Raw genomic sequence first — 25,354 nt, 5'->3', positions numbered from 1 at the left:
CAGCAACCTCACATTCCCCCTTGTCTGCTTGGGTACATTTAAGAGTCGTTCTGAAGTTTATTATCTACCTTTTAAAAAATAATTCATGGTTATTTTATGGTAAGTAAGGGGAGACATCTTAAAATGATTATGTATACCCAGATAAGCAATAAAAATCAGAAAGGTCAAGAAAAAGAGGGTCTGTTTTGAATGTTACAAGTGGTATGTATCTGCTGCTGGGTCCAAGTCCAGAACCTTTGCCAAATTCCCTGAAGTCAGATATTTTTGATCTCTCTGCCTGTTAAAAATGGCAGCCACAATGTTGCTCAGTGAGAAGGGGATGGGAAGATGAAAGGGGAATTCTCAACCAGAAAGTAGTCACGAGACAGTATTACCATTTAGGATTTCTTTTTCTTTGCCCCAAGTTTCTAATTCCCTCATCCTCCACTGTTCCCAATTTTTTATCCATATCACAAATGGACATAGACCAGCTCGCATGAAACTCTTGTTCTATCCATTTCCAAAGGATACAAAATTGGGAACAGTGGAGGATGAGGGAATTAGAAACTTGGGGCAAAGAAAAAGAAATCCTAAATGGTAATACTGTCTCGTGACTACTTTCTGGTTGAGAATTCCCCTCATCCTCCACTGTTCCCAATTTTGTATCCTTTGGAAATGGATAGAACAAGAGTTTCATGCGAGCTGGTCTATGTCCATTTGTGATATGGATAAAAACTCTGATAAGTATTTATACTGCTTATCTGAATACTAAAGAGTGGAGCTGCAGTAAGGCCCTGGACAGAGAAGGGTGGTTTAGTTCACTGAACACACCATCAACAAATCAAAATACTTCTGCTCCCTCTGAACCCTTACTTGTCCTGTGTGTTTAAAGTATGTTATATTTGCTTTTGCTCTGTCATACAGTGGATTCTCCAGGTGCTGACATGAGGCATTTCAAGATTTGTAAGCCACAATACACCTGCAAAGTGCTGGGTGATTGCTGCAGAGGTGCATTCATTTCAGCTATGCTGAGAGCTGCTTGCTATGAGCATTTGTAAGGAATGGTTTTAAGGTGGAGGAGAGTAGATTTAGACTAGATATTAGGAAGAAATTCTTCCCTATAAGGGTGGTGAGGCCCTGGCACAGGTTGCCCAGAGAAACTGTGGCTGCCCCATCCCTGGAAGTGTCCAAGGCCAGGTTGGATGGGTCTCTGAGCAACCTGGTCTGGTGGAAGTTGTCCCTGCCCGTGGCAGGGGATTGAAAATAGATGATCTTTAAGGTCCCTTTCAGCCCAAACTATTCTGTGATTTTGGCAGTGAAATCAAGTGGCTAAAATGAAGGATTTGGGGCTACTGGGAACAATTCTTTGTGTGGCTGATGGCTTTCACTGATGTGCTGAAAACACGGTTCTAACAATCAAATTCATTTGGATATTTTATACAAAGTCTTGGTTTAGTTCCGTAATAATAAATTCCGTTTTTCTTTCTGTTTGCAGCAATTTAACTCTTACTGGAAGAATAACTTCTGCTCTACTTTTGCTTTCTGCTTACTGATTAGCTCTAGTGCCATCTATTAAATGGATTTATTCACACATATAGTTTTTTAAAAGTGTGGGAGCACTGCTATTTCTCTATATTTGTAAGTACATAAAATTAGAAGATGTGAATCTATGAGTCCTAAGTGATTAAACTGCGGCTGAAGTTGCTTAACAACTCCCTTGTGCTCTGGCTATTTAGGTGAGATGTCTTTTCAGGTCTCAGGTAACTCTGCAAAAGTCTCCTGTTCTTACTCTGGTTCTCTTGAGCAAAAGGTGCAGCTCCCATTAATGAGGATTATTGGCAGCAATGGTAATGGAGAAGTGAGGTTTCTGAGCACAGCCCTGGCTGCAGGAGTTTGCCTGCAGTGCCTGGGTGAGCAGCAGAAGACCCACAGCCCTGCTTTGCCTCCAGCCAAGACTGGTTGCTGGTGGTACTGTCCTCAACAATCATCTCAGGGTGCTCTCCTGGGCACCAGGACACAACAAGCTCCATGCAGGACCTCTTTTTTTTTTTCTCCAAGACCTATAAAATTAGAGTGTTTTATGGCTGTGAGCACTGGTCATGCTCCTGACACTCGCTGCAGGGTAAGGATCTTGCTTACAGGCTCCTGATGGAGATTCCAGAGGTTTCCTTTTCCCTCAGCAGAGGCTGCTGCCAAGGGGCACACTTGAGCTGTTGGCTGTCCTTGTGCCAGGTGACTCTTTGAAAGATCATCCCCCACCCAAAATAACTTACACACAGATTTTTGGTACTTGAAGTCCCCTTAAGAAGAGGAGGGGAGTCCAAAGCTCGCTGTGTCACTCAGGAGGGAGGCATTTAGATTAGATGTTAGGAAAAAATTCTTCCCTATAAGGGTGGTGAGCCCCTGGCACAGGATGCCCAGAGAAGCTGTGGCTGCCCCATCCCTGGAAGTGTCCAAGGCCAGGTTGGATGAGGCTTTGAGCAACCTGGTGTAGTGGAAGGGGTCCCTGCCCATGGCAGGGGGGGTTAAAATGAAATGATCTTTAATGTCCCTTCCAACTCAAACCAGTCTGGGATCCTTTGATTCACCCAAGTGAATGTCCTCGATTAAAGGTTTAACCTGCTTTGTTCCTCACATAGCTGTAGCTATCTGCCTGCTCCCCAGTCCAGCTCTCTTCCAGCTGAAGCTCTGTTCTCCAAGTGCTCCACATGCTCTGGACCATCCCAAGGCACCTGTAAGATGAGGATCCCCATTGCCCCCCAGCCAAGCCAGTCTGTGATCGTTGCTTCTGCTCAGGGGTGCCAGTGATTCCAGCACAGCAAAGAGCAGCTCTGGGTGGTTTTGCTCAGAAAGGATGATGAAAAGAATGTTCTTTATGACTGACTCCTACAATGAGTATCTTCCATACTGATGGAAGGTCCTGGTCCAGTTCCTGCCTCTCTTTGAGTGGATGCAACCTCTTTCCCATCTGGACAGGATACACAACAAGAAAAACATTTCTGGGCTTTAGGTGCATTACTGCTCAGTCTGGATCTGCTCAAATTCCTTGAAATAACCATTTAAACCCAAATATGAACAAAAGCTTCTGCAAGCCTGATCCCTGCCATGCAGGAAGGCTGTACCTGCTGCAGCTGAGAGCTGAGCCACTCTTCTCAGTGACAGCCACCTCTGCAGCCATCCTGGAGGGAAACAGCAGTTCAGTCACATTCTTCAGCTCATAGTGAATGAATATAGTTGCTCTGTGCATCCTTCACCTAATGACAGGCTGCTTTCAAATGTTTTATAGCTTTTTCTTCTTTTTTTTTTTTTTTGTAGTAGGAAGCATCCTTCCAGTGAACATAAGACTATTTGATGTTACAATAAACTATTCTGCTGGCTCGAATCAAAGATGAGGCACCGAGGTGTTGTAAAAATCTTTGAGTCAACGAAAGACAGCTGGTTGAATCATTTCCCAGATTTTCATATGACTCATAAATTTGTTACATAGTGAGGAAATTCCCTGAAAGCTTCTTGGCAGGCACTACCAGTCTGACCAGTAGCTAAGAAACACATAACCTTCCAGTTATAGGGAAGGAGTGGTGTGGAGAGAAAACAATGAACACTCTGCCTTCAGGTTTGAGCAGGGGGTCAACTGGAAGTGCCTTCCTGACACCAAAGCCAGAATCGTTCTTCACGAGGGACAGCACAACTAAGGGACAGTTCTTGGTTGTAATTACTATGTACAGAAGAGTCTGTGTCCTTCCTCTCTCTCTCCTTTCACCCATACATCCCACTGCACTTGTGCACAGAAACACACATGTTCAGACTCCACGGGGGTGACCTGGTGGTGCAGATACCTGTGGATCAGTCAAATACCTGAAATTAGACTTTGTCCCTGTTAACCAAGAACCATAAAATCATAGAATGGTTTGGTTTGAAGGGACTTTAAAGATCATCTAATTCCAACCTCCCTGCCGTGGGCATGGACACCTTCTGGTAGACCTGGTTGCTCAAAACCTCATCTAAAATGGTCTTGAGCACTTCCAGGGATGGGGTAGCCACAGCATCCCTGGACAACCTGTTTCAGCGTCTCACCACCCTCTTAGGGCTAGTGAAGCACTGAAACATGACAGGCAGCCCAAATTCTGTCCTATTTGGGCGTCCAACTAATGTGAAAATTGCAGATGTTTCTCTCACCAAGATCCACATTTCTTTGGGTAATTAATGATAAGTACCTCAGAGAGCCTCTAAAGGGAAAAACTTGTATACCATGGACAGGTAGGTAGGTTGGGTATTGTATCTGGGGCTGTTTGTGTGTACTTATGTTCCCTGCAAGACCTTCAAAGGTTTTTTTCTCTCACTGCTGACTGTATGTGGACAGAAAGTTTCCTTCAAGGAAATCATTAATTAGACACCTGTAGTCTTGGTACAGATTGAGGCCTCAGTGACACAGAACTCAGCTACCTTACGTAGCCCACCCAAAATTAAGCAGTATGAATAAACCTCAGTGACCATCTGTGTTGACACAAGCACTGGGACAAGATCTTACCTGGCACCTTAGAGACCTTTTGAGCCTGGAGTTGCCTCTATTAGCCAAGAAAAATGGAGTTTCTCAACAAAACTCCCCCAGCTTCAGATGTTGCTGGTGTAGATAATTGCATCTGAATTGCTCAGTTATCCCTTCTTTGTGCCCAAAGGAAAGGAAGAACAGGTTCCTCTCATCCCGAGCTAATTGAAGCTCCATGTGTCCTCAGGTATCATACAGATAAGCTCTCAATAATTTTTTTTCATGTCCCTCTGATATATAAAGAATAAAACCCGGTACACACTGCTGAAAATTGGGGTGTAAAATCATTAGTAGCTCTATAGTAAAAATCAACAATGCAGCATTTAGTTGTTTTTTTGGGTCTCTAACCTCTGCACCTTGTTGTCTTTTGAGGAATCACCAAGGCATCTTGGTCATACAAACACTTGCAAAGGGGGTGTGCATGTCTCAGGTGGTAGCAGAGAGGTTGAGGTGTTGTCAGGTCAACTCAGGGCCTGTCACTGTCGCTGGGACCACAAGGAGTATCTGCAGTTGACTCCAGCGTGTTGGGTTGGGTGGTGGAAGTGAGACTCCAGGATAAGAGAGTGTGAAGATGATGTGGGCCACCTTGCAGAGACTTGGGGACCACCAGAGAGACGTGGGCTCGGGTTTGGGACCCCTCAGCTCAAATACTTTAACTAGTGCTCCAGAAGCTGTGTGACCTGTCAATTCACCCCGTGCAGATTGCACACATTTAATTAATTCATTAGCTAATTCAACAGCCGCGCACAATCATGTATAAAAGTCCCACCAAAGTCCCAGTGCATGAGGACACACAGGCAAAGGCACATCCAATGGAACGCTGCTCCCCTCTCCCCAAATCCCGCTGTGCCTTAAAAAGGCCAAAGGAAACACAAATGACATTTTGTTTCTTCCACGTGAAAAAAAACCACTTGCAAACCCTGAGCAGCAAGAATGGATTGCATTTCAGGGACTCGTTTATTCACCCCAAGCTCAAAAGATTTAAGAGTTTAAATAAAACCTCTGAATGAGGCTCTGTGTGTGTGAGAGCCTCTGAAATGCTCTTTTTAAGAGACAGACGTCTGACGCCTTGGAGGAGCTGCTCGGTGGCACAGTGGGGTTTAGCAGCTTCAGTGCAATTAAAGCTGATCAGGGCTTCAAAACAGTTGACAACACAGAAAATCCTGCCCAGTTCAGCCCTCCGAAATGCTTCCCTGTGTCACATATTTGTCACAGCTTTTAGTTCCAAATTGCAGCATGAAACACGCATCCAATCGCCAGGTTTAGGAGGAAAAATGCTCCTAGGAATTCAGAAACTTTACCAAACCATTCTCCTGACTGCTTTCCAGATTGAGCCTCTTTTTTTTTTCTCTTTCTTTTGGTTGCTTTAATTTACTGGAGGAAGCAAAGGCAAATAGTTTAATCATAACCATCCCTAGGGGCAATTTAGAATCATTTTCTCATTAGTGCTTATAATATGCAGTATAAGTAATGTTCAATCAGATGGTTGCTACAAAGGCCTGTGCAGACACTGAAATGAAATGCACTCCAAAGCCATGAATAGCTGAATGAGAATAATCTTGTCTTTTTGCATCTTGTTTCTTTGCTGGTGGATGAATAGGATTTTTTCCCCTTCCTTTATTCTCTTTCTGGTTTGGGGGGAATGAATCAAACTTTCTCCTAAATAGTAAAATCAAGTTATAGAAGTGGAGGGATTCCAAGACTATTAAGGCTCCAAGGAGTTCAGTCACAGACAGCCAAAGGCAGGAAGCATTTGAAGAGGGAGAGGAAAATAAAAACACAAGGGAGCAGCAAGTACGTGTTCCATAAAGATGACTTAACTGGGAGACGTGTCATACATCCACAGGAAGGGTCCAACAGGAGTACCTGAGGGTATTTTGGGGGAGACAGCAGCTTCAAAGGCTTCTTCTTCCCCAAAAGCTTCTCAACCTGTGATGCAATTACCTCCCTCCCCAGTTTTATCATACCGGGCTTGAAGTCAGATCATGGAAATTACTCCAGTTAAAAAGCAAGCTATGAGGATACAAGATGGTGGGGCAGGATGTTCTTGCACCATCTCTCCTGCCAAAGCTGGCATACATGGGATTACACCTCAGATGGATAGATAAGCAAATTAAAATACCTATTACTTGGGTGGCCACCAGCTCAATGGCCCTCTGGCTCCTGTCAGGTGGGATGGGCTGCTCAGTGACAGCCGCACCAGATAACTGGGATCTCATGGATCACAGTGACCATGATGGGAAGCCCAAAGAGCACTGCCTGTGATTCTGGCACAAGCTGGGATCTGAGGAGGATAAATGCTTTCCTCTTCCCACAGAAAAAGTCAGTAGATCCCCTAGCTCTGTGCCTTTCTCTGTATTTCTCTCTTGGCATGCTCAAGGTGGTACCTGCTCACTTTGATGGAACCTGTCTTGGAGAAGGGCAAATTCAGGGATTTCCTACTTTCCAGCTGGCCCCAGGGTTATGACTGGGGCTGGATGTTGTCGCTTGCATAGTGAAGTCTCTACATAAAAAAAAAGTAGTAGCTTCACCGGCCTGTTTTTTAAGGGTTGGAAGAGATACTGGTGCTACTCCCAGCATCCACAGAGATCAAAGGTAGGAAATTGGACTCCATAGCAAGGGGTTTTGCAGATCATTTTTCAGGATCATTCAATGAGGATTTGAACCTCCCAAGTTTCACTTAATTCTTCATAACTAAATAAAACCAAAAATTCAAAGTGAAACTCAACCCAGAAATCCACGTTCAGCTTGGTTTTGGATGGAAACCAAAGGAAATCATTTAATCCCAACATGGTTTCTACCAGAAGCTCTGCTTTGGTCTGGGTTTGGTTGAAGCTCAGCTTTTGCTTCCCTTTGCTGAACAGTTCATGTAAACTATGGGATAAGAAGAAACAAATTCAGGAAATACTTGTGTATTTTCCTTTAACGGTTCAAAAAATATCTCCTGAATTCTATCAAACACATCAGTTCCATGAAATACATCAGTTCCAGGAAATACGTCAGTCCAAGCTCTCTGTAAATTGGAAAGAAGAGAAATTTGTCCCTGTTTATCTTCAACACAAATAGAGATATCCCAGCACTGGAAGAACTCGGATATGTAGCCTGCAATTTTTTCCCACAGGTAGAAGGGCAACTCCAAAATGGATTGTTTGATTTGATAAACTCAAATGAAAGGCCTAAATATTGTAATAAAGCAGTTTTCCTCTCATTTTTACAGTGTCTGAGGGAAGCAAAAGCATCACGCTTATTGCTACAAGAGACTTGGAGGATTTTCTTCCTGGATCTTAAAAATTATGGAGTTATAATAATGTCCTATCGGGCAACAGATTTTGAGCAATTAAGGAGAAGCCTAAATAGTGTCTTATCTCACGGATCATGGTAAGGAAAACTCCATTAAATAAGAAGATGGCAGGACAGTTCAGACTGTATGTTAGTAGTGAGTAACGGGTGTGGAAAATGGATGTTTCTTATTTTAGTATGTGTTTGTCCCACGAGGGACTGTCCCACAGAGGCACGTTTATGAGACAGGCTTGTCCACCTCATATCTCTCATATCTGCTTGGCCATGAGAACATGGAGCTTCATAGGAAGGGACAAGAAACCATAATTTATGCTTATGGGATGAACAGTTCTGTGCAGGATTATTTAGTTCAGCCAACAATTAGGGGCAGCCTGAACTCAGAAGATGAAGCACTTGCTCTTTTGGGCTCACAGTTGGTGTCAGTAGATCTGGACTACACAGGGCCAGGTTGGACAGGGCTTTGATCAACCTCGTTGCTTTGAGCAACACGGGAAGGTGTCCCTGCCCGTGGCAGGGGATTGGACTGAGATGGTCTTTAAATTCCCTTCTAACCCAAACCATTCTCTGATGCTATGATGCTACTGTAAATTGGTATTCTCCTTTGGGCATGCTGGGTGGCAAAATACTTGTTTCCAGAGTTTGGGGTATGATTGTTACCCCACAGGGAGCACTGGGCATCTTCAAGTTTTGTGCTTGGCAAACTCACACCCTGGAGACATTTTGTGGAAATTCCACTCGCTGACTTTTTGGTTGTTTCTCCACAAATTCCTCATTAATATATTCTCCACTAATAAATCTTTTCATTGCTCAACCAGCTCTGTAGAAAACAAAAGTACTGCTCGGGGAGCGTTTGATTGTGACATTTTTTTGTACAGAAATAATTATCATCCAATAAAGTTGGAAGGAGCTTGGCTGAGCAAAATCCTCTGCTGGGATTGGATCCTCTTGAAAAGACCTACATTAATTTTGCCTTTGCCATGATTTGATTAGTTCTTGTTTCACATGTGGTTGAGCTTCAAAACAGAGATTTATAGCTGTGCAGCTAACCTGTGCCGCAGCACTTGTTGCTCATTTTGACTTTATTTAATGCACTGAATGCCGCACATAAACATATTTTAAACACGTAAAATAACACACTTAAAGAAAATATTTAAAATACTGACTCACACACATGATGCTGTTGTGCTTCTCTTCTTACATTGACTGTATGCAAAAACATGTGTTTTGGCCAGGCCATTGTCAGAACAGACAGGGAATAATTTCTGCAGGCATTTGTTCTGTTACAGAAAAGAAAAAATTAACTCATGAGTCATGACAACAGTGAACACCGTGGAGCCAAACCCTGCATCCTATTTGCCGTTTTCTAGCCTCTGCAGAGAAGAAAAGATGTGATTTTGAGCTATGACCTGGCACTATCTTTAGTCCCTCCGTGGTGTTTACACAGCCAGGAGAGCCAGTGTCTGGCACTGCTTTTAAATATGTGCAGAGGTGGTCTGGAGGGAGGGTGTCCTGCCTCAGGCTGTGGAAATGGAGTGTTGCTGGACGGAGCTGGGAAGGATTTGTGCTCATCGGGAGATAGGGCTGCAGGGCAGAGACACAACCTCAGCACTGCTGAGGCACCTCAAGTCCTGCGTCCAGTTCTGGGTCCCCCAGTTCAGGAAGGACATTGAGGTGCTGGAGCAAGTCCAGAGAAGGGCTACAGAGCTGGGGAAGGGTCTGGAGCATGTCTGATGAGGAGCAGCTGAGGGAGCTGTAGGGGCTCAGACTGGAGAAAAGGAGGATCTGGGGGAGGGAGCTTATCACTCTCTACAACTCCCTGTGAAAGGAGGTTGTAGCCAGGTGGGGATCAGTCTCTTCTCCCAGATAATGAGAGATAGGACAAGAGGCCACAGTCTTAAGCTGCACCAGGGGAGGTTTATGTTGGACATTAGGAAGAAATTCTTCACAAAAAGGGTGATTAGATATGGGAATGGGCTGCCCATTGCAGAATATCCTGAGTTGGAAGGGACCCACAGGAATTATCAAAGTCCAGCCCCGCACACAACAACCAAGAATCCCACCATGTGTCTGAGAATGTTGTCCAAATGTTTCTTGCACTCTGGAAGGCTTAATGCTGTGACCTCTTCCCTGGAGAGGTTGTTCCAGTGCTCAACCACCCTCTTTGTGAAGAATCTTTTCCTAGTATGTAGCCTAAATCTCCCCTGAGATGGCTTTATGCAATTCCCTTCAGTCCTGTCACTGGTCAACCAGAGAGAAGAAATCAGTGCCTGCCCCTCTGCTTCCCCCCATGAGGAAGCTGTAGACTGCAATGAGGGCAGCCCTCAGCCTCTTTTTCTCCAGTTTGAAGAAGACAAGTGACCTCAGCCTCTCCAGACGTGGCTGTGCCCTGCACAGAGCACCCTGTGACCTCATGGGGGCAGGCAGCAAGCAGTGAACAGCCCTGGGCTCTACACCCAGGCCTGAGGACTGCTCAGATATTTTTCATTTAACAGTGACTGGATATAAAATAAACGAAGACAAATCTGGCCACAGCCTCCTAACCTCTTCCTTGAAGTGCTCCTGTCTGCCTGGTCTGGGAAGGGGTGAAGAAGAGTTGAGTGCCTTGTTGCTACAGCACAAAACTGGGCAGCTCCTGGTCCAGGCATTGCTCAGCAGCAGAGAATTATGACGATGAGTGTCTTCCAGTTGTGGCTGCCCCTTCCCTTGTTTTTTATTGGGCCAAGTTCTCTGTTGAGAAGCTTTGAGCCAGAGATGGCCAAAGACCAAATACGTCACCTGAGCCCCATCGTCTGTGGGAGTGTGGTGATGCCAGACAGAAGGCATCTGAGGTCAGCCCTGCATGTGTTGCATGAGCACGAAAGCATCAGGACTCACTTTTTATTATTATTTTTTTTAATTTCGCTGGCACACATCTCGTGTGTCAGGTCGTTCCTTCACACGTACGCATGTGTGCACTTCATTACTCCTCCTTGTCTCCCTCCCTTCCTCTGCCTTGCCCCGCTTCCCTGCAGTGTCCTCCTTCCACCCTGGGGCTTGGAAGCTGCGCTCAGCTTCTGGAAGAAAACTGCTTCCATCTGTGGGCTCTGACAGGCGCTCAGCCACTGAGCAGCTGTTCTTGGGCTTCTGCTCCTTAAAACAGGGTGGGGAAAGGCTGATCCATGCTGAGCACTGTCTTCTGAAGGGGTTACCTGAGCTTGCGTTTGGAGGCCACCACGTGTCTGAGAGAGCTGTCTAAACGCTTCTTGAACTCTGTCAGGTTTGGTGCTGTGACCACTTCCCTGGGGAGCCTGTTTCAGTGCCCAACCACGTTCTGGGCAAAGAACCTTTGCCTAAAATTCCACCTAAACCTCCCCTGACACAGCTTCATGCCATTCCCTTGAGTCCTGTCACTGATCATCAGGGAGATCGGGGTCTGTCCCTCCTCTTCCCCTTGTGAGGAAGATGCAAACCACTGTGATGTCCTAGGAGGTGCCTCCCAGCCAGTTGGCATCTCTTGACCTCTCCTGGCCCAGTCTTTGTGGTCATCTTTTGCTTGGTGCTTCCAGGACATGTGTCTGCCTGGCTCAAGCTTCGCTATGAACCCTTGTTTTGGCTGATTCAGCAGTTTCTTCAATTACTGTCACAGCCACATGGGCTTGGCCGTGCTCCTGGGATCCCTCGTTCCTGCTGGAAGCAGGGGAGGCAGACAGACGTTGGAGCATTCCCTGGTGATGCACAATCCGCCTCCTGTGGTCACTGGGTAACTGTAAAACTAAATCAGATCCTTGCTGTTAACCAAAAGGCATCTGCAATAAAAGGAAGTTAAACACAGTGCCAGAGGGGTTGTTTTGTTGCTAAAAACACATTAGGAAAAGCGCTAAAAACTTGCTAGGAAATTGGATTTACTATTCTGTCCCCACCCCGATGATTAAGTTCACCCCCAGTTTAACATGATTTAGAATTAGCTGGGATATTTTATTTTGATTGTAGGTTCAAGGACCTCTTTTTTTTTTCTTCCCTGGACTTTCGTAGCATTGCCATTATTAAGAATGACAGCATAAAACGGCCTCAAGTTGCACCAGGGGAGGTTTAGATTAGACATTAGGAAAAATTTCTCCACAGACAGGGTGGTCAAGCATTTGAACAGGCAGCCCAGGGAAGTGGTGGAGTCACCATCTCTGCAAGTGTTCAAAACCTGTGTGGATATGGTACTTAGGGACATATGGTTGTGGTGCTGGGTTGATGGTTGAACTTGATGACCTCAGAGGTTTTTCCTACCTTAATGATCCTATGATTCTATAAAATCCACAGGATGGGCTATAGCAAGCATGAAATACATAAAACACAATTCTTTCCCTGCTGTACAATACTTCCATGAGGTAGAGGATGGCAAACTACTCCCACCTTCCTGTCAAGAGACCAGGAAGGAGGCCAGAGCCAAAAAGTTCTGCCTTCACCAGAATTTGGATGCTTTCCAAGCAACACAGCGATACCGGATGGTTGATTTCTGGGGCTGGCAAAAGTTTCACCGAAGGTTTGGACCTTCAAATCCATGATAGGCCTGAAGGTTTGGCATCTCCCCCAGAAAGGCACTTTATCATAGTGAAATGACACATTTGTGTCACTAAACATCTTGCCAGAACAGGGACAGAAACTGGTCAGGGCCCTCTAAAGCAATGACTGGTCATTTAATGGGGTGAAAACACCCCATGGGGTGAGGGAGCAGTGCAGGGTTGAGGCTCTCCTGGCCTGAGGAAAAGTAGGGTTTGTGCTCTGCTCCAGGTTATATCTGCAAGACTTTTGCTCTGCCTCCCTAAGGAAGTGCTTCAGTCCTGACACAGCCAGGGATGGTGAGGCTTCTCCTCTGCTCTCCCGGTAACCTGGTACTTTCTCCATCAATGGTTACACAGGTTGGTGACCCTGCAGGACTCAGCTTGGCCAGGGCCGCAGGTGGCACACGTGTGAATCCTGTTGGGATACTGGTCACAGGTGCCAAGAGAAAAAACACTGAGAGCTGGGGAACATTAGTAAGAGCATTTCTCTACTTCCACCAAACTACTGTTCCTAGTTTTGTCTTGTTTTCCTCTGAACTTGAAGCAAGATGACCAGAATTGTTTCTTTACAACTAAAGCACCAGGAATATAGGGAATGAAAACCTCTGAGGTCACTGTTGGAGCCAAGATGAGCTCAGGATGTAGAAGCAGTACAGTTCTTCTGTAGAGAATATCTTTGAATAAACCAGCTGGAAAAGGGAGGTGAAAGTCTAGTTTCAGAGTTTAGGACTTTGTGAATATCTGTGTTCTCCACCTATATGGTCCAATGAAAGACCCTACCCTTTCCCAGACCTCTGGAAGTGCTTGGGAGGAGCACTGACCAAGAACAGACAAGCCTGTTCTGTGCTAGAGATTGATCTGGTTGAGTCAGAATTAAGAAAAAAATAAAGTGGGAGGACACAGTCTGTGGAATAATTTAACTTCTATTTATACTTATTTTATGGTCTGCCATGCCTCTTAATTAATGTGGCCAGTAAACTCACTCTTTTTATAAAGGTCAGTTACAGTGATGGTCCTGCCCAAGCCTTAAGATAATTCGTGAACAAAAACAGATAAGAGAGAGACAGTTTTGAAATCAATGCTTTACACAAGGGCCAGATTTTACCAAGATCAGTGCAATAATTAGTTTTTTTTAAAAACAAGTATATCATACAGTTGAATTACTCCAGGGGTGCCTTTGTGTCTGAGGTTCAACCAGTAGATTCAGTTCTTTTAATCAGAATTAGTTCTGGAATAGATTTTGCTGGCTATAGAGCTAAAAATGTAATCCTGGCTGGCTCTTTCAGCTTTATTAAGCATCTATGACTATTTTTCAAAAGAGGATCTCTTTCTTCTCCTGACAGAAAGGCTCATCAAATACAGACAGAAGAGGAGAGGAAAGGAAATCTCAGTTCCATTGAAGCTGAAGCCAAATCTCCCATCGGTTTCACTGGGGCCACAGTCTCACCTAAGCTGCATAACACACTTTAAAATGCTACTGGGCCTGATAATTATACAAAACAGAGCCCACATTTCTGTTCCGGGAGAGAGAAGAGGGGAACCTAACACACATTTGTCTCATCCTATGAGGCATTTACCAGTAGCATGTACTTGGCAAAAGATCTGATATATGAACTGAATAAATAATAAAATAGTCTGTGTTTCCTCATGTCGCAATTCGTAAATGCTTTCAATGCACATAAATGATCTTAAAAGAGGTACTTGCATTTCCTTTGAGGAATCTGTGAGGAATCCAAATACATCAGAACCAGGGTTGTAACTTGGAAACCTGAAAGTGATCTAATGAGGCAGACCCTGTCTAACCTGATATGCGAAAAACCTCTGACTTTGAGTTGAAAGCAAGATTTTTCTAATCCTGACACTAAGGTATCTCTCAATAAATTATAATAAACCCAGACATCACCCCCCAACAACTGGCAAACAATCAAACCCACCATGAGTAATCACACCAGCAGCAGAAGTGACGCTGTAAAACGCTGCTCATACCCACTCCTTTACCTTTTCACCTAATATGAGCACCCGTTGTGCCTGAGGCAGCAGGTATTGGTTAAAGCCACCTCATTTCAATGCATAAAAACATTAATGAGGCTTGCTGTAGGGGAGATGACTTATCTAAGGGCCTGCATGCAACCAGAGGAGTGAAGCTCCTCTTTTTTTATCCACTGCTACTCCTCTTTCCTTCAACATTATTAAAGTCCTGATTCAGCAAAGTGTTTGGAGCTCATGTTGAACTTTTAGATTAAGAGTGAGACAATTGTGTGCGCTTAGTGAAGATATAAGGATGAATTGGCTTAGATATATGTCAAACATACTTTTAAGCCTTTTTCAGAGCCTGATCTCACTCCTGATGTCCGTGCGAGTCTTCAAGACCAGCAGAACCAGGTATTTTGTGTTTGTAAGGAAAGGTACAAGCTGGAGCCCTAGAAAGGTAGAGAGCACAGGTCTGGAATCAGTTATGAGGACATTTTGCCTTTAGATGAGTTTCTGGCTCTTTTTCAATGTGCATTTCACTCAGCTAGGAAAACGGGGGAAATGCTATTTGATACTTCACTTTTAAATCCTGCTTGGAAGACAGGTGTTGCTTTGAAGCCACATTATGGAAGATAACTGCAAGCTGGATTCTGAGATGAATGTGAGGCAGATTAAGTCCAGACCACAGTAATCTCTCTTCTCTAGCAACATCACTGTCCGGGGATGCTGAAGGCAAGCCAAAGTTCACACACTAGTTTATGATACTGTTAGCTAGTTTGCAGCCAAAACAAAAAGTTCAGACATGGTTTTTGATGCATTTTATGTGGAAATTGATGTTCAGGCCATGATCACAAAGAACAATGAATCTCCAGTGTTTTCATCAGGGGCTCAGATCCAGTTGAGTTGGTTAGAGGAGCTAATTGTGGGTAGTTGCCTCATGGCCTTGGAGCACTGCAGCCCGTGTTTCTCACTCACTTTAGGAAGACAATGAAATGGGACATCCTCTGACAGAGGCAATCACAGAATCATTAAGGTTGGAAAAGACCTCTAAGATCATCGAGTCCAATGATTAACCCATCACTGCCAAGCCTACCACTAACCCATGTCCCTGAACACCACAGCTGCATGTTTTTTGAACATATCAGGGGTGGTGACTCCCTGGGCAGCCTGTTCCAGTGCTTGACAACATTTGTGAAGAAATTTTTCCTAATATCCTATTTAAACCTCCCCTGGTGCAATTTGAGGCTGTTTCCTCTTGTCATATCACTCGTAACCTGGCAGAAGACACTGACCCCTACCTGGCTACAACCTCCTGTCAGGGAGTTGTAAAGAGCAATAAGGTCCCCCCTGAGCCTCCTTTTCTCCTGACTTAGCACCCCCAGCTCCCTCAGTTGCTCTTCATAGGACTTGTGCTCCAGACCCTTCCCCAGCTCTGTTGCCCTTCTTTGGACACACTGTTCTGCACCACTTCATCTTCATTTGCACTTCCTACCTCGATTATGATCAAGGGAAGCCAGTTGATGTAATCTTTTTGGATTTCAGTAAAGCTTTTGGTACTGTCTCTCACAGGATCACACAGCTGGACAAACACATCATGTGCTGGGTGAGCAATTGGCTCACACAGTTCGAGCACAGGGGGTAATTGTGAATAGAGTAACATCAGACTAGCGACCTGTCACTAGTGGGGTACAATAGGGCTCCATTCTAGGCCCTGTGCTCTTCAACATCTTCATAAATGACTTGCACAAAACTGGAAGGAGCTGTTGCCTCCCTGGAAGGCAGGAAGGCCTTGCAGAGAGACCTCAGCAAACATACAGACTGAGGAATGAGATGCTGGAAAGCAGTGCCACGGAAAGGGACGTGGGGGTCCTGGTTGAGGACAAGTTGAATATGAGTCAGCAGTGCCCTGGCAGCCAGGAGGGCCAACCGTGTCCTGGGGGGCATCAGGCAAAGCATCGCCAGCTGGTCAGGGGAGGGGATTGTCCTGCTCTGCTCTGCACTGGGGCAGCCTCACCTTGAATATTGTGGCAGTTTTGGGCACTGCAATATAAGAATAATATTAAGCTGTTAGAGAGTATCCAAAGGAGGGCAATGAAGATGGTGAAGTGCCTTGAGGGGAAGCTGTGTAAGGAACAGCTGAGGTCGCTTGGCCTGTTCAGCTGGAGGAGACTGAGGGGAGACCTCATTGCAGTTACAACTTCCTCGTGAGGGGAAGAGGAGGAGCAGACACTGACCTCTTCTCTGTGGTCACCAGTGACAGGACCAGAGGGAATGGCCTGAAGTTGTGTCAGGGGAGGTTTAGGTTGAATTTTAGGCAAAGGTTCTTCACCCAGTGGGTGGTTGGGTGCTGGAACAGGCTCCCGAAGGAAGTGGTCATGGTACAAAGCCTGCTGAAGTTCAAGAAGCATTTGGATGATTCTCTCAGTCACATGGTGCGACTCTTGGGGATGGTCCTGGGCAGGGCTAAGAGTTGGACTCAATGATCCTTGTGGGTTCCTTCCAACTTGGCATATTCTGTGACTCTGTGAAATCTGGCCCCGCTCGTGTTTGTTCCGTGCAGGGGATTGGACAATCAAGCTGCATTAACATATTTTAAACCAAATGTGCTGCCCCAGCGAACAACAGTGCACAACCAGAATAAGCAGCAATAGGTGATGACAAAATGCTCTTTCTTTTGTCTCTGCTTAAGGTAGCCAGAGAACTCCGGTGTGTTCTGGCCATCCCTGGCTGCAGTGACTAATTACAGTGTTACACAGTTCTTATTCCTCTGGAGATTTGCCATCTTCGGAAGAGTTGGCTCCAGCTCTGCTGGATTTCTCACAGGGAACCTCCTGTGCTTTAGAGAAGTCTCCCCCTTCCCTCTAGCTCATGATTCCTGTTATCTGTCGGGTATGGATGAGACACCCAGCTGTTATAACTTAGCCCTGCTGTCCCCTTGGCTTTCCCAGGTACCTGAATCCAACTCAATTGAAGTAAATGACGGTCTTATCAACTCCATGGACTTTGAAGCAGGCTCCAGCTACGGGATTGATCCAATATGTAAACGCCAAGTCTGATTCCAGGAAGGGAGGAAAATCATCAGCTGAAATTATTTAAAGGCTTGCAGATATATCTTGGCATGCTAAATGGAAATGAATTTCTCAGGGAGAATGTTAAATAATTCTCAAAATAATTGTTAACACACACAGCACAACCCCCATCCCACCTCTGTAAGTCAGTCAGGGTAGGGTTTACCCACTGCAGCAAAGTGTTCACTAGTTTGCAATGTTTATGGTTATACTTACTATTGTTTTGGAAAGAAAGATCAAATCAGTGGCTGGTTTCAGAAATTTAAAATAAAAATTTGGTATCAAGGTGTGCTGGTCACTCGTGTCCACCAAACGTCTGTATTCAGTTAGGAAGCAATTTAGAAAGAGATTCAGGGAGCACAGTTCGGGACATAAACCAGGCCTAAGCCCAAGAAATAGATCTGGCAAGCCCAAGCTCCATCATCACCTGTGGCTGGAAGCACTGACATCTACCAGCATTCAAATTTAGCTGAACAGATTTTCCAAGTACTCCAGTTTAAGCTACCACACCTGAATTTCTTCATCTTGACATGTTCTAGCCAGGCTCTCCTGCTCCATTCACATCTCTCTGGATCCAACAGTCACATGCACAGAGCACCTAGTGTGCAGTTTTTGGGGTAATTTCAGCAGATCTAGGACTGGCTGCCTCAGGGCAGCTCAGGGCAGGTAAAAGCCTAAAGTAGGGCACAACCAAGCTTAAAGTTAAGGCAGCAGACTTCATTAGTTTTCTGTCAATATTGAGATGGACAGAAACCTCAGGACTAAAACTCTGACTAAAGACAGGGAAAACTGTGAACCTGTTTAAGTGTTGTGTAAACAAACTGAACTGCAGAAAACACTGAGCAAACCTCCTGCAAGTACCTCTCAAACATAACCACCTCATATCTGCTGTTTTGCATGCCACAAATCCCCACCTGCTGCAATTACTGACTGGTTAATTGCATGCATTTCAAGAAAAGTCTTTTGTGATTGATCAGTCCCTCTGAATTTGCCATTAAAACTATTTGTTAAGGCCAAATGTTTGAGTATCTGTCTAGCTCCCATCCCAAGCTGTCAAAAACACAGGAAACATCAAAGAGGTTCTGCTGCAGCCCTAAAAAGAAAGGAAATAATTGTAATTGTGGTATTGGTAAACCTACAAGGGTTTTCAGTTAATATCTCCAGCTACCACACAACCACAAGAACTGTCATGATATGCCACGATTTTTCCTTTTGGGTATAACCATCCAAGCTAAAATACCCCATATGCTACAAGATTGATGTTTAATACTTTGTTCCAGATGTGCTCTGGCTTAGTTAAATATTTAACACATTTCTAGAAGTATGTAGTCTATAATTGCATTAATACTTCAGAAGAACGATGTCCCTGTGAGTAAAGGGAAAGATATTCCAAGGCTGGCTGTGTACCTACTCCTGCCAGTGATCAGCAGAATTCGGACAGGTTACATTTAAAAAAATATGATTATCATTGATCTCCATGGATGGCACTGAAACAGCTACACAGCCACAGCCCTGACAGTGTCCCCCAGTAACATTCCAAAGTGAAACAAAGTGACACTCTAATCTGGTAAAACTGCAAATAGCAAAATCCTCATTTAAATCCAAATACGTAGAAGCAAAATTGTAAGATGCATCCAACTGGATGTATTTAATTGCTAAATTCTGTGCTGTTGACAATACAGTTTTGCCTTTTTTTCCCTGTGCATTGCCACAAACAAAAGACTCAAAGTGTAAGAGCTGGGAGTAAGATGGATCTCTGAAGAAGTGATGAACACCATCGCAAAAATAAAAATGTGAAAGTGTCTTTCTATTTTTAAGAAAAAATTTTATAGAAATCTCTAATGAGATGCCTGACTGTGGCAAATTCCTGTATTAAAAACATTGGGAACAGCACACAAAATTTTGTAAACAGCAACATCTAACTCAAGTGTGGTGTGACAACTGTACTAACAAGATTTTTGGATAAAATTTAGAAAAATCTCAAAGAATAGGAAATAATGAATTAACCCCCTTCCATAAGCCCATCCTTACCCTTCAGGTCAGAGCAATGAGAAAACTGTATCCTGTTGGGATGTGGTGAAAGGAGAAGAGTAGCAAATATGGAGCTTTTTTTCCCAACCCACACCATGGCTGCTCCGGGCAACAAAGCAGATGTTTTAAAAGAATTAATACTTAGAAAATGTAATGGTACTGCTGAAATCTGTGGGAACCACTAGGCTGTGCTGGGTCCTTTTGTAAAACTTACATCTACCCTGTTTCAGGATGGTGAAATGATGCCACTATGACTATTTGAGCATCTTGATAAAGCTGGGAGTGTTTAGTCACATCCACAGAGAAGAGTCAGGAACAGGGTATTACCTGGGCCACAATTATCCCGCACAGGTACTTCCTATTACAAATTACAGCCTTGGAAAATAAAGGCAGTAGCAGGGAAAGGGAAGAAAGACAATTTACCAGAAACACAAAAGGGGGTTGGGATAGGGGAAGATTCAATTTTAGTTAAAAGACAGACATATTATTACTTCTTTGTTTTTTAACATTCCAGGTTTATTCAAAAGACATTATTCTGCAGGCACATATCTTACAGGTCTTAAGACTGATAAAACACTAGGAATAATGTGAGTTCCCTAGCAAATGAAGACATGGTTAAAATCATACCAGAATGATTTTTTCTTCTCTTTCAATAAAATTTTGGACATTTCAAACCTATTTTTAACACTGGCCAGAGCTATTCCTACCTAGATCATTTGGAACAGTCCATTAAAGGAACAAAAGTTGACAAGATGCAAACAGCAGACTACACTTGATTTCTGCAACTGCTGGCAAAAGCTGCTGGAGAAGTATCTGCACACTTTAAAAATGTTACATCAGTGACAAAAGGAATTTTGTGCTTTAATACTTTGCTTGAAAAGTCTCTTTATCCAACATGAAGTCAGCAAATCTCTGCTGGAGCTCCTTTTCTCTTTCCTGCTGTCGCTGCACATCTTCCTTCAGACACTGTAATGAAAACAGCATTAAACAACCAGTCAGTTTTCCAACAGTCACACCCATGAAGAGCTTTACCAAAGGTTATATTTTAGTTGCTTCAGAGGAAGAGGTCAGAATTGTGACAGGACATTGCTAAAATTACTTCTTTTAAATAGAAAAGTAAAACAGGGCAGTTGATGTAAAGTATCAAGAATCACAGTTATCTTATTTCAAATCTCAGGTATCTCACCCTGTCTTTGGCAGCAGTTAAGATCAAATGCTTCAAAAGGAAGAGATTTCAAACTGGAACCTTGCCATGTACTGAAAACAGGTGCTATTAGCAGCTATCATCTGATTTAATATGTTTTTACTGTTATCTTTCACTAAATCATCTACCAGCATTTCTAAACCACCAGTTTTAAGGACTGATCTGTTTTAATGTTTTTAGAGCAAAAGGTTGAGAAGATCTGAGAGTCAATGGAACCCTCTGTTCTGGAAGAAAAAAAGTGTTAAAAAGAAAAATTGTGCTCAGGTGAGTACTCAGTCCTTGGAAAGCAAGCCTGGCACTTGTTCAGACATAGGACTGAGTCTTGGTTGAGGGTTGCCTCGTTAGATGAATAAAAAGAGAATATTCTGGAGATCCTTGAACCCTTGAACAAAGAAAAGTGGCTCCAAAGGACTGATTTCAGGTATATACCAGCATTTGGTCCACTGACTTTTACGAAAGTAGGAGATTTTACACAAGTTTTACAAGTTCTAACTGTAATTAAAACCAAAACAAGTCAAATCAAGAGAGATATGGAATTTCTGCCGATATGCATTTCAGAAGGTTTATAAAATAAACCACACAAGGAAATAAAAAACCCCCAAAGTTAAAGAACATACTGTCAGATTAGTCCCAGCTTCTAATAAATGTATCACAGAATCTTTGATATTGAAGTAAACAGCAGATGAACCTGGTAACAGCCAAAATTTTAAAAGAACATTAAAAACTTGATACCAACTCAGGCTGTGAAGCTCAGAGCTCGTGTCTTGTAAAAACATCTTTTCCACAAAGTGCCTGTGTTTGACCTCAGGCATTACATTTAGGAATCTCACCTCCAGTCTCCGAGGGATTGCAGCATCCTCGTGTTTCTTCAGCTCCTCAAAAGTTCGCAGCTCCAGGTGGGCCTGTTCAATCTGGTCCCACAAATCGTTCAGCTGTTTGATGAGGCCCATGGCTCGGGACTGGTAACCACCCAGCAGGATCTTCAGCTTCTTCTCCATCTTGGCAGCTCTCTTTGCTTCAGTTGTCATGTGGCCTCTGTTTATCTGCCACGATGAACACAAGAATTGTTTTATTTACCCAGAATTCAGAAGTCAAGAGAAAAAAAAAACCAGTAAAAATGTGTCTGTGGAATTGTAGAGTTGATCGAGTTCTTTGATTTCTATTAAAAAATAGTTCTTCACATTTTGCACCAACCTAGATTCCTGGATTAAAATCTTTACAATATACAAAATACATTAGTCCAGGGGTGAAGTCCACTAACCCAAAGAGGGTTGATGACACACTGTGAGCACAGCTTTACACACAGGAACTGCTGCAGTTGCTGAGCTAAGTGGCCAAGTCACACGATTGCTTGTGAGGCCATATCCCACTTACACAGGAGATGTAATCTGCCTCATTAATGGAAAACTAAATAAAGATATTATGCTTCACCTTTTCAAAATTATATTCTTAGTCTGCAAAAACATCTATCAATCCTGCCTATCCCAACAGAATTCATCTAAATCATATTCCACACAGGAGAAGACCACTGGGAATGTTAAGGCAGCTTTGAATCCTTCTCTGTTGCAAAGAGCCATAATGAAGATACTTTAGACTGGGTATGAGTGGCAAATGAATGGCAGTGTTTGGGCATAGAAACACTGCAAGGAACAGCAGGACTATTTGAATGGGAACTAATTCCTACCACCACCCTGCATGCACTTTTCCAGGACAGCCACATCAGGAGACAAAGGACAAAATCCTGGTAACTCATTGAGGTGGGACAGGATGGTGACACCAATTACTTACTGCCTGCTTCTAAAGGGTATGAAAAGCAAATCCCACCACAAAACACAAACAAAAACACAACATGGTCACCATCCCAAGAACAACCCAGGTGCCATGATGAGAACTCCACAGGTGGTGATGCCTCATTCCTGGTGTCATCGTAAGGCATCTCAGAAAGACTCTTGGATTCACACCAGTTGAATGCTGGACCTGATTAAGTGTTCAAGGCCAGGCTGGATGGGTCTTGGAGCAACTTGGTCTAGTGGAAGGTGTCCCTGTCCATGGCAGGGAGTTGGAACTGGATGAGCTTTAAGGTCCCTTCCAACCTAGGCCATTCTATGATCCTATGAAACCAACAAATAACACAGGACTACACCACTGAGCACAACTGTGGAGAGGTGTAGCAGTTCACATCTCTGAACAGGGACATAAAGTTCCTGGTTGAGGTTTTTTTAATGCTATTTCCTTAAAAAAGAATCCTTTTTTTTTTTAGAAAGCATTGTGTGAATGATGCCAAACTCAACAAAAAAAAAGAATCAGGGTTTTCAGATTTTGATTCTTGGCACAGTTAAAGACAAATTAGTGCAGGAGAGGAAGAAAATATTTAAGTTTCTCAAGTGATAAAATATAAAAGGCTAACTCAGAACCACAGTCTCCGAGTCATCAGCCCTCGCCTGGTTTCTTTAAAAATCAAAGCTTTACTGGTGAATGTTGTTACACACAAAGAAATTACCAATGATCAACCAAAAGCAGAAGCTTTTCACTGCTACAATTACCCAATATATCATCTCTTATCAATGAAACTGAACTCCATTGGGAAGGAACTACTTTCTGATCTGCCTTTACAGTGATAACCACAGTCAGCCATCACAGTCTTATGCACCAAGCTACTGCAAAGTGCATTTCATCAACCTTCCAACCCTCCAACCGTACTGAAGTACCCTCTGTTACACAGCTGCACGTTTCTGTAATGTGCCCTCCTACTCCTTAACAATTTATTCACTCATTTGAAACAGTTTTAGTTGGTGGCGCAGAGATAAACAAAGTGAATGGTCAGGGGAGCAAACTGTTAATGGGTGAGTGAAAGAGAAATTTGACTTTCTGAGCTGTCTAGTTTGCTCCTGGGGAGAGAGATGCAGACTGCTGCGCTTTTCAAACTCTGTTTGCAATGTAGACTTAAGCTATGCCCAAGGTGCTTTAAGCATACAGAAAGGCGCCTCTTTTTCAATATTTATATAAATCTAGAGAAAATTAAATAAATAGATTAGGGATTTGTGAGGATACTCTCTGATGGAAAAGTATGAAAGCTTTAAATGTCTTCACTGGTAAATAATATGCTATTACTGCAACAACAAATACAGCTGTGCGGTCAATGAACTATTTTCCAATTACTGTTTCTTGGATGAGAAATGTGTCTTGAGAGCCACTGACATTTAGAGATCATGGAATAGATGGATGCACAGGCAAACAGAATTTTGTTTGTAACAGAGGCCTAATGTAACAAAGGTCAATTGTCCATGTTGCTCCACAGCATTATAGACAACTTCGAGTATGCCTGGTGTGTAATGAAACTCCCAATGTCACTGTTCTAGAGCAGCTTAAAAAGGATCATTTAGAGAAGTTCCACTGTTCTGTCGTCCTGAGTGAAGATCTTATTCTTTACTGTGAGGGTTGTGAGGCCCCGGCACAGGCTTCCCAGAGAAATTGTGGACTCCCCATCCGTGGAAATGTTCAAGGCCACGTTGGATGGGGTTTGGAGCAACCTGGTCTAGTGGAAGGTGTCCCTGGCCATGGCAGGGGCTTGGAACGAGATGGTCTTTAAGGCCCCTTCCAACCCAAACCATTCTGTGATTCTGTGATCTCTCAACAACCTAATTTTCGAATGGAACATTAAACACTGAGTACCTGAGGCCATAAATACAGATATAAGCACTAACTCCACCATACAGAAAAGGGGTTGGACCAGGGCACTGTGGGCAGAAGTCCTGGATTATCCACATGCTCCTAGTATCACCAGCAGTGGTGGCAGCACTGGGTTGGTCTCTCACTTTTACACACTTTAGTTTGAATTCACTTTGCTTGGCTTTAGACGTGAACATCTGAGCTTGTCACACCAGGCCTTTCCATAAGCAGGAGAGAAATTGGCAACTCCAGGGCGTGGCTCATCTGATCCAGAGCTCACGGAAGGGCTCTTTGACTATAACAGGAGCACACACTGCTGGCTCAGACACGTTACTCAAGGTCAGGTGGACCAATCCCACCCTAAGTGTTTACTGGTTTAAGGTATTATATATAATAAAGCATTTTTTTTTTTGCCAAGAAAAATAAAGCCAGTTCAAGTCTAATGCCTATTAGACCCCAATTATTTAAGCACTCCTGAAATTTTTAGACAATGAGAATTGGACTTAATCTTTTCAAGTTGTTCTGGATACAGATTCTTACTTTTAACTACTAGAGCCCTTAGGTTTTATGCTGCTGCTTAGCCCTTGCTTTTCTCAGTTCCTTGTCTATCTTGGATTATCAGAGGCTTCACTGCTACAAGAAAAAATTAAGAAAAGAAGGGGGGGGGAAAAAAAAAAAAGTCTCCCACGTATCTAAACTCAGAAATAACAGCCCTTTCTTCCTTCTCTGGTTATAGAGAGAAATGTGAACACTCACCACCTTTCCTCCTCCCTCCCAACTACAAGATTTTAGGACCTACTACGAAAAGGTCAAAGGGAGGTCTTAGCTTTTGTAACAAATACTATTTATGAAAAATTGCTGACTGCTGCATAAATGCCAACAACTGCATATAATTTTAGTTCAAGCTTCATAAAATTTTAAGGCTCAGATACCGAGCTAAAAATTCCAAGCAGTTATGAAAAGGTGTGTTTAAACAGTAGTCTACATTATTTGCTTAAAGCTAAGAAATAGATTTCAGTAAAATCTGACAACCATTTCCCCCCTGAACCTAGCA

General features: G+C 43.6%; 1 protein-coding gene and 1 long non-coding RNA gene across 4 annotated transcripts in view; both read right to left on the bottom strand.

Annotated features, from left to right (window-relative positions):
* Nucleotides 1-9,904, bottom strand: part of LOC113961958 — an 82,770-nt gene extending 72,866 nt beyond the window's left edge. Inside the window, exons 1-2 of the long non-coding RNA XR_003532418.1 lie at nt 9,839-9,904; nt 8,993-9,102 (exon numbers count right to left, since the gene is read on the bottom strand). This is a non-coding gene — a long non-coding RNA (uncharacterized LOC113961958). The remainder of the gene's footprint in view (nt 1-8,992; nt 9,103-9,838) is intronic.
* Nucleotides 9,905-19,921: 10,017 nt separating this feature from the next.
* Nucleotides 19,922-25,354, bottom strand: part of CDC5L (cell division cycle 5 like) — a 30,323-nt gene continuing 24,890 nt past the window's right edge. For all 3 annotated transcript variants that reach the window (XM_027672742.1, XM_027672744.1, XM_027672743.1), the window contains 2 exons: nt 21,462-21,674; nt 19,922-20,393 (listed from right to left, as the gene is read on the bottom strand). In XM_027672742.1, coding sequence (XP_027528543.1) covers nt 20,289-20,393; nt 21,462-21,674 — 318 coding nt within the window. In that variant the 3' untranslated portion in view covers nt 19,922-20,288. The remainder of the gene's footprint in view (nt 20,394-21,461; nt 21,675-25,354) is intronic.

The sequence above is a fragment of the Neopelma chrysocephalum genome, unplaced genomic scaffold (assembly GCF_003984885.1).
Source record: "Neopelma chrysocephalum unplaced genomic scaffold, ASM398488v2 Primary Assembly neopelma1_97517, whole genome shotgun sequence".
Taxonomy (NCBI): domain Eukaryota; kingdom Metazoa; phylum Chordata; class Aves; order Passeriformes; family Pipridae; genus Neopelma; species Neopelma chrysocephalum.
Note: the sequence above shows the minus strand (reverse complement) of the source record. Positions and strands in the feature narration are given on the sequence as shown.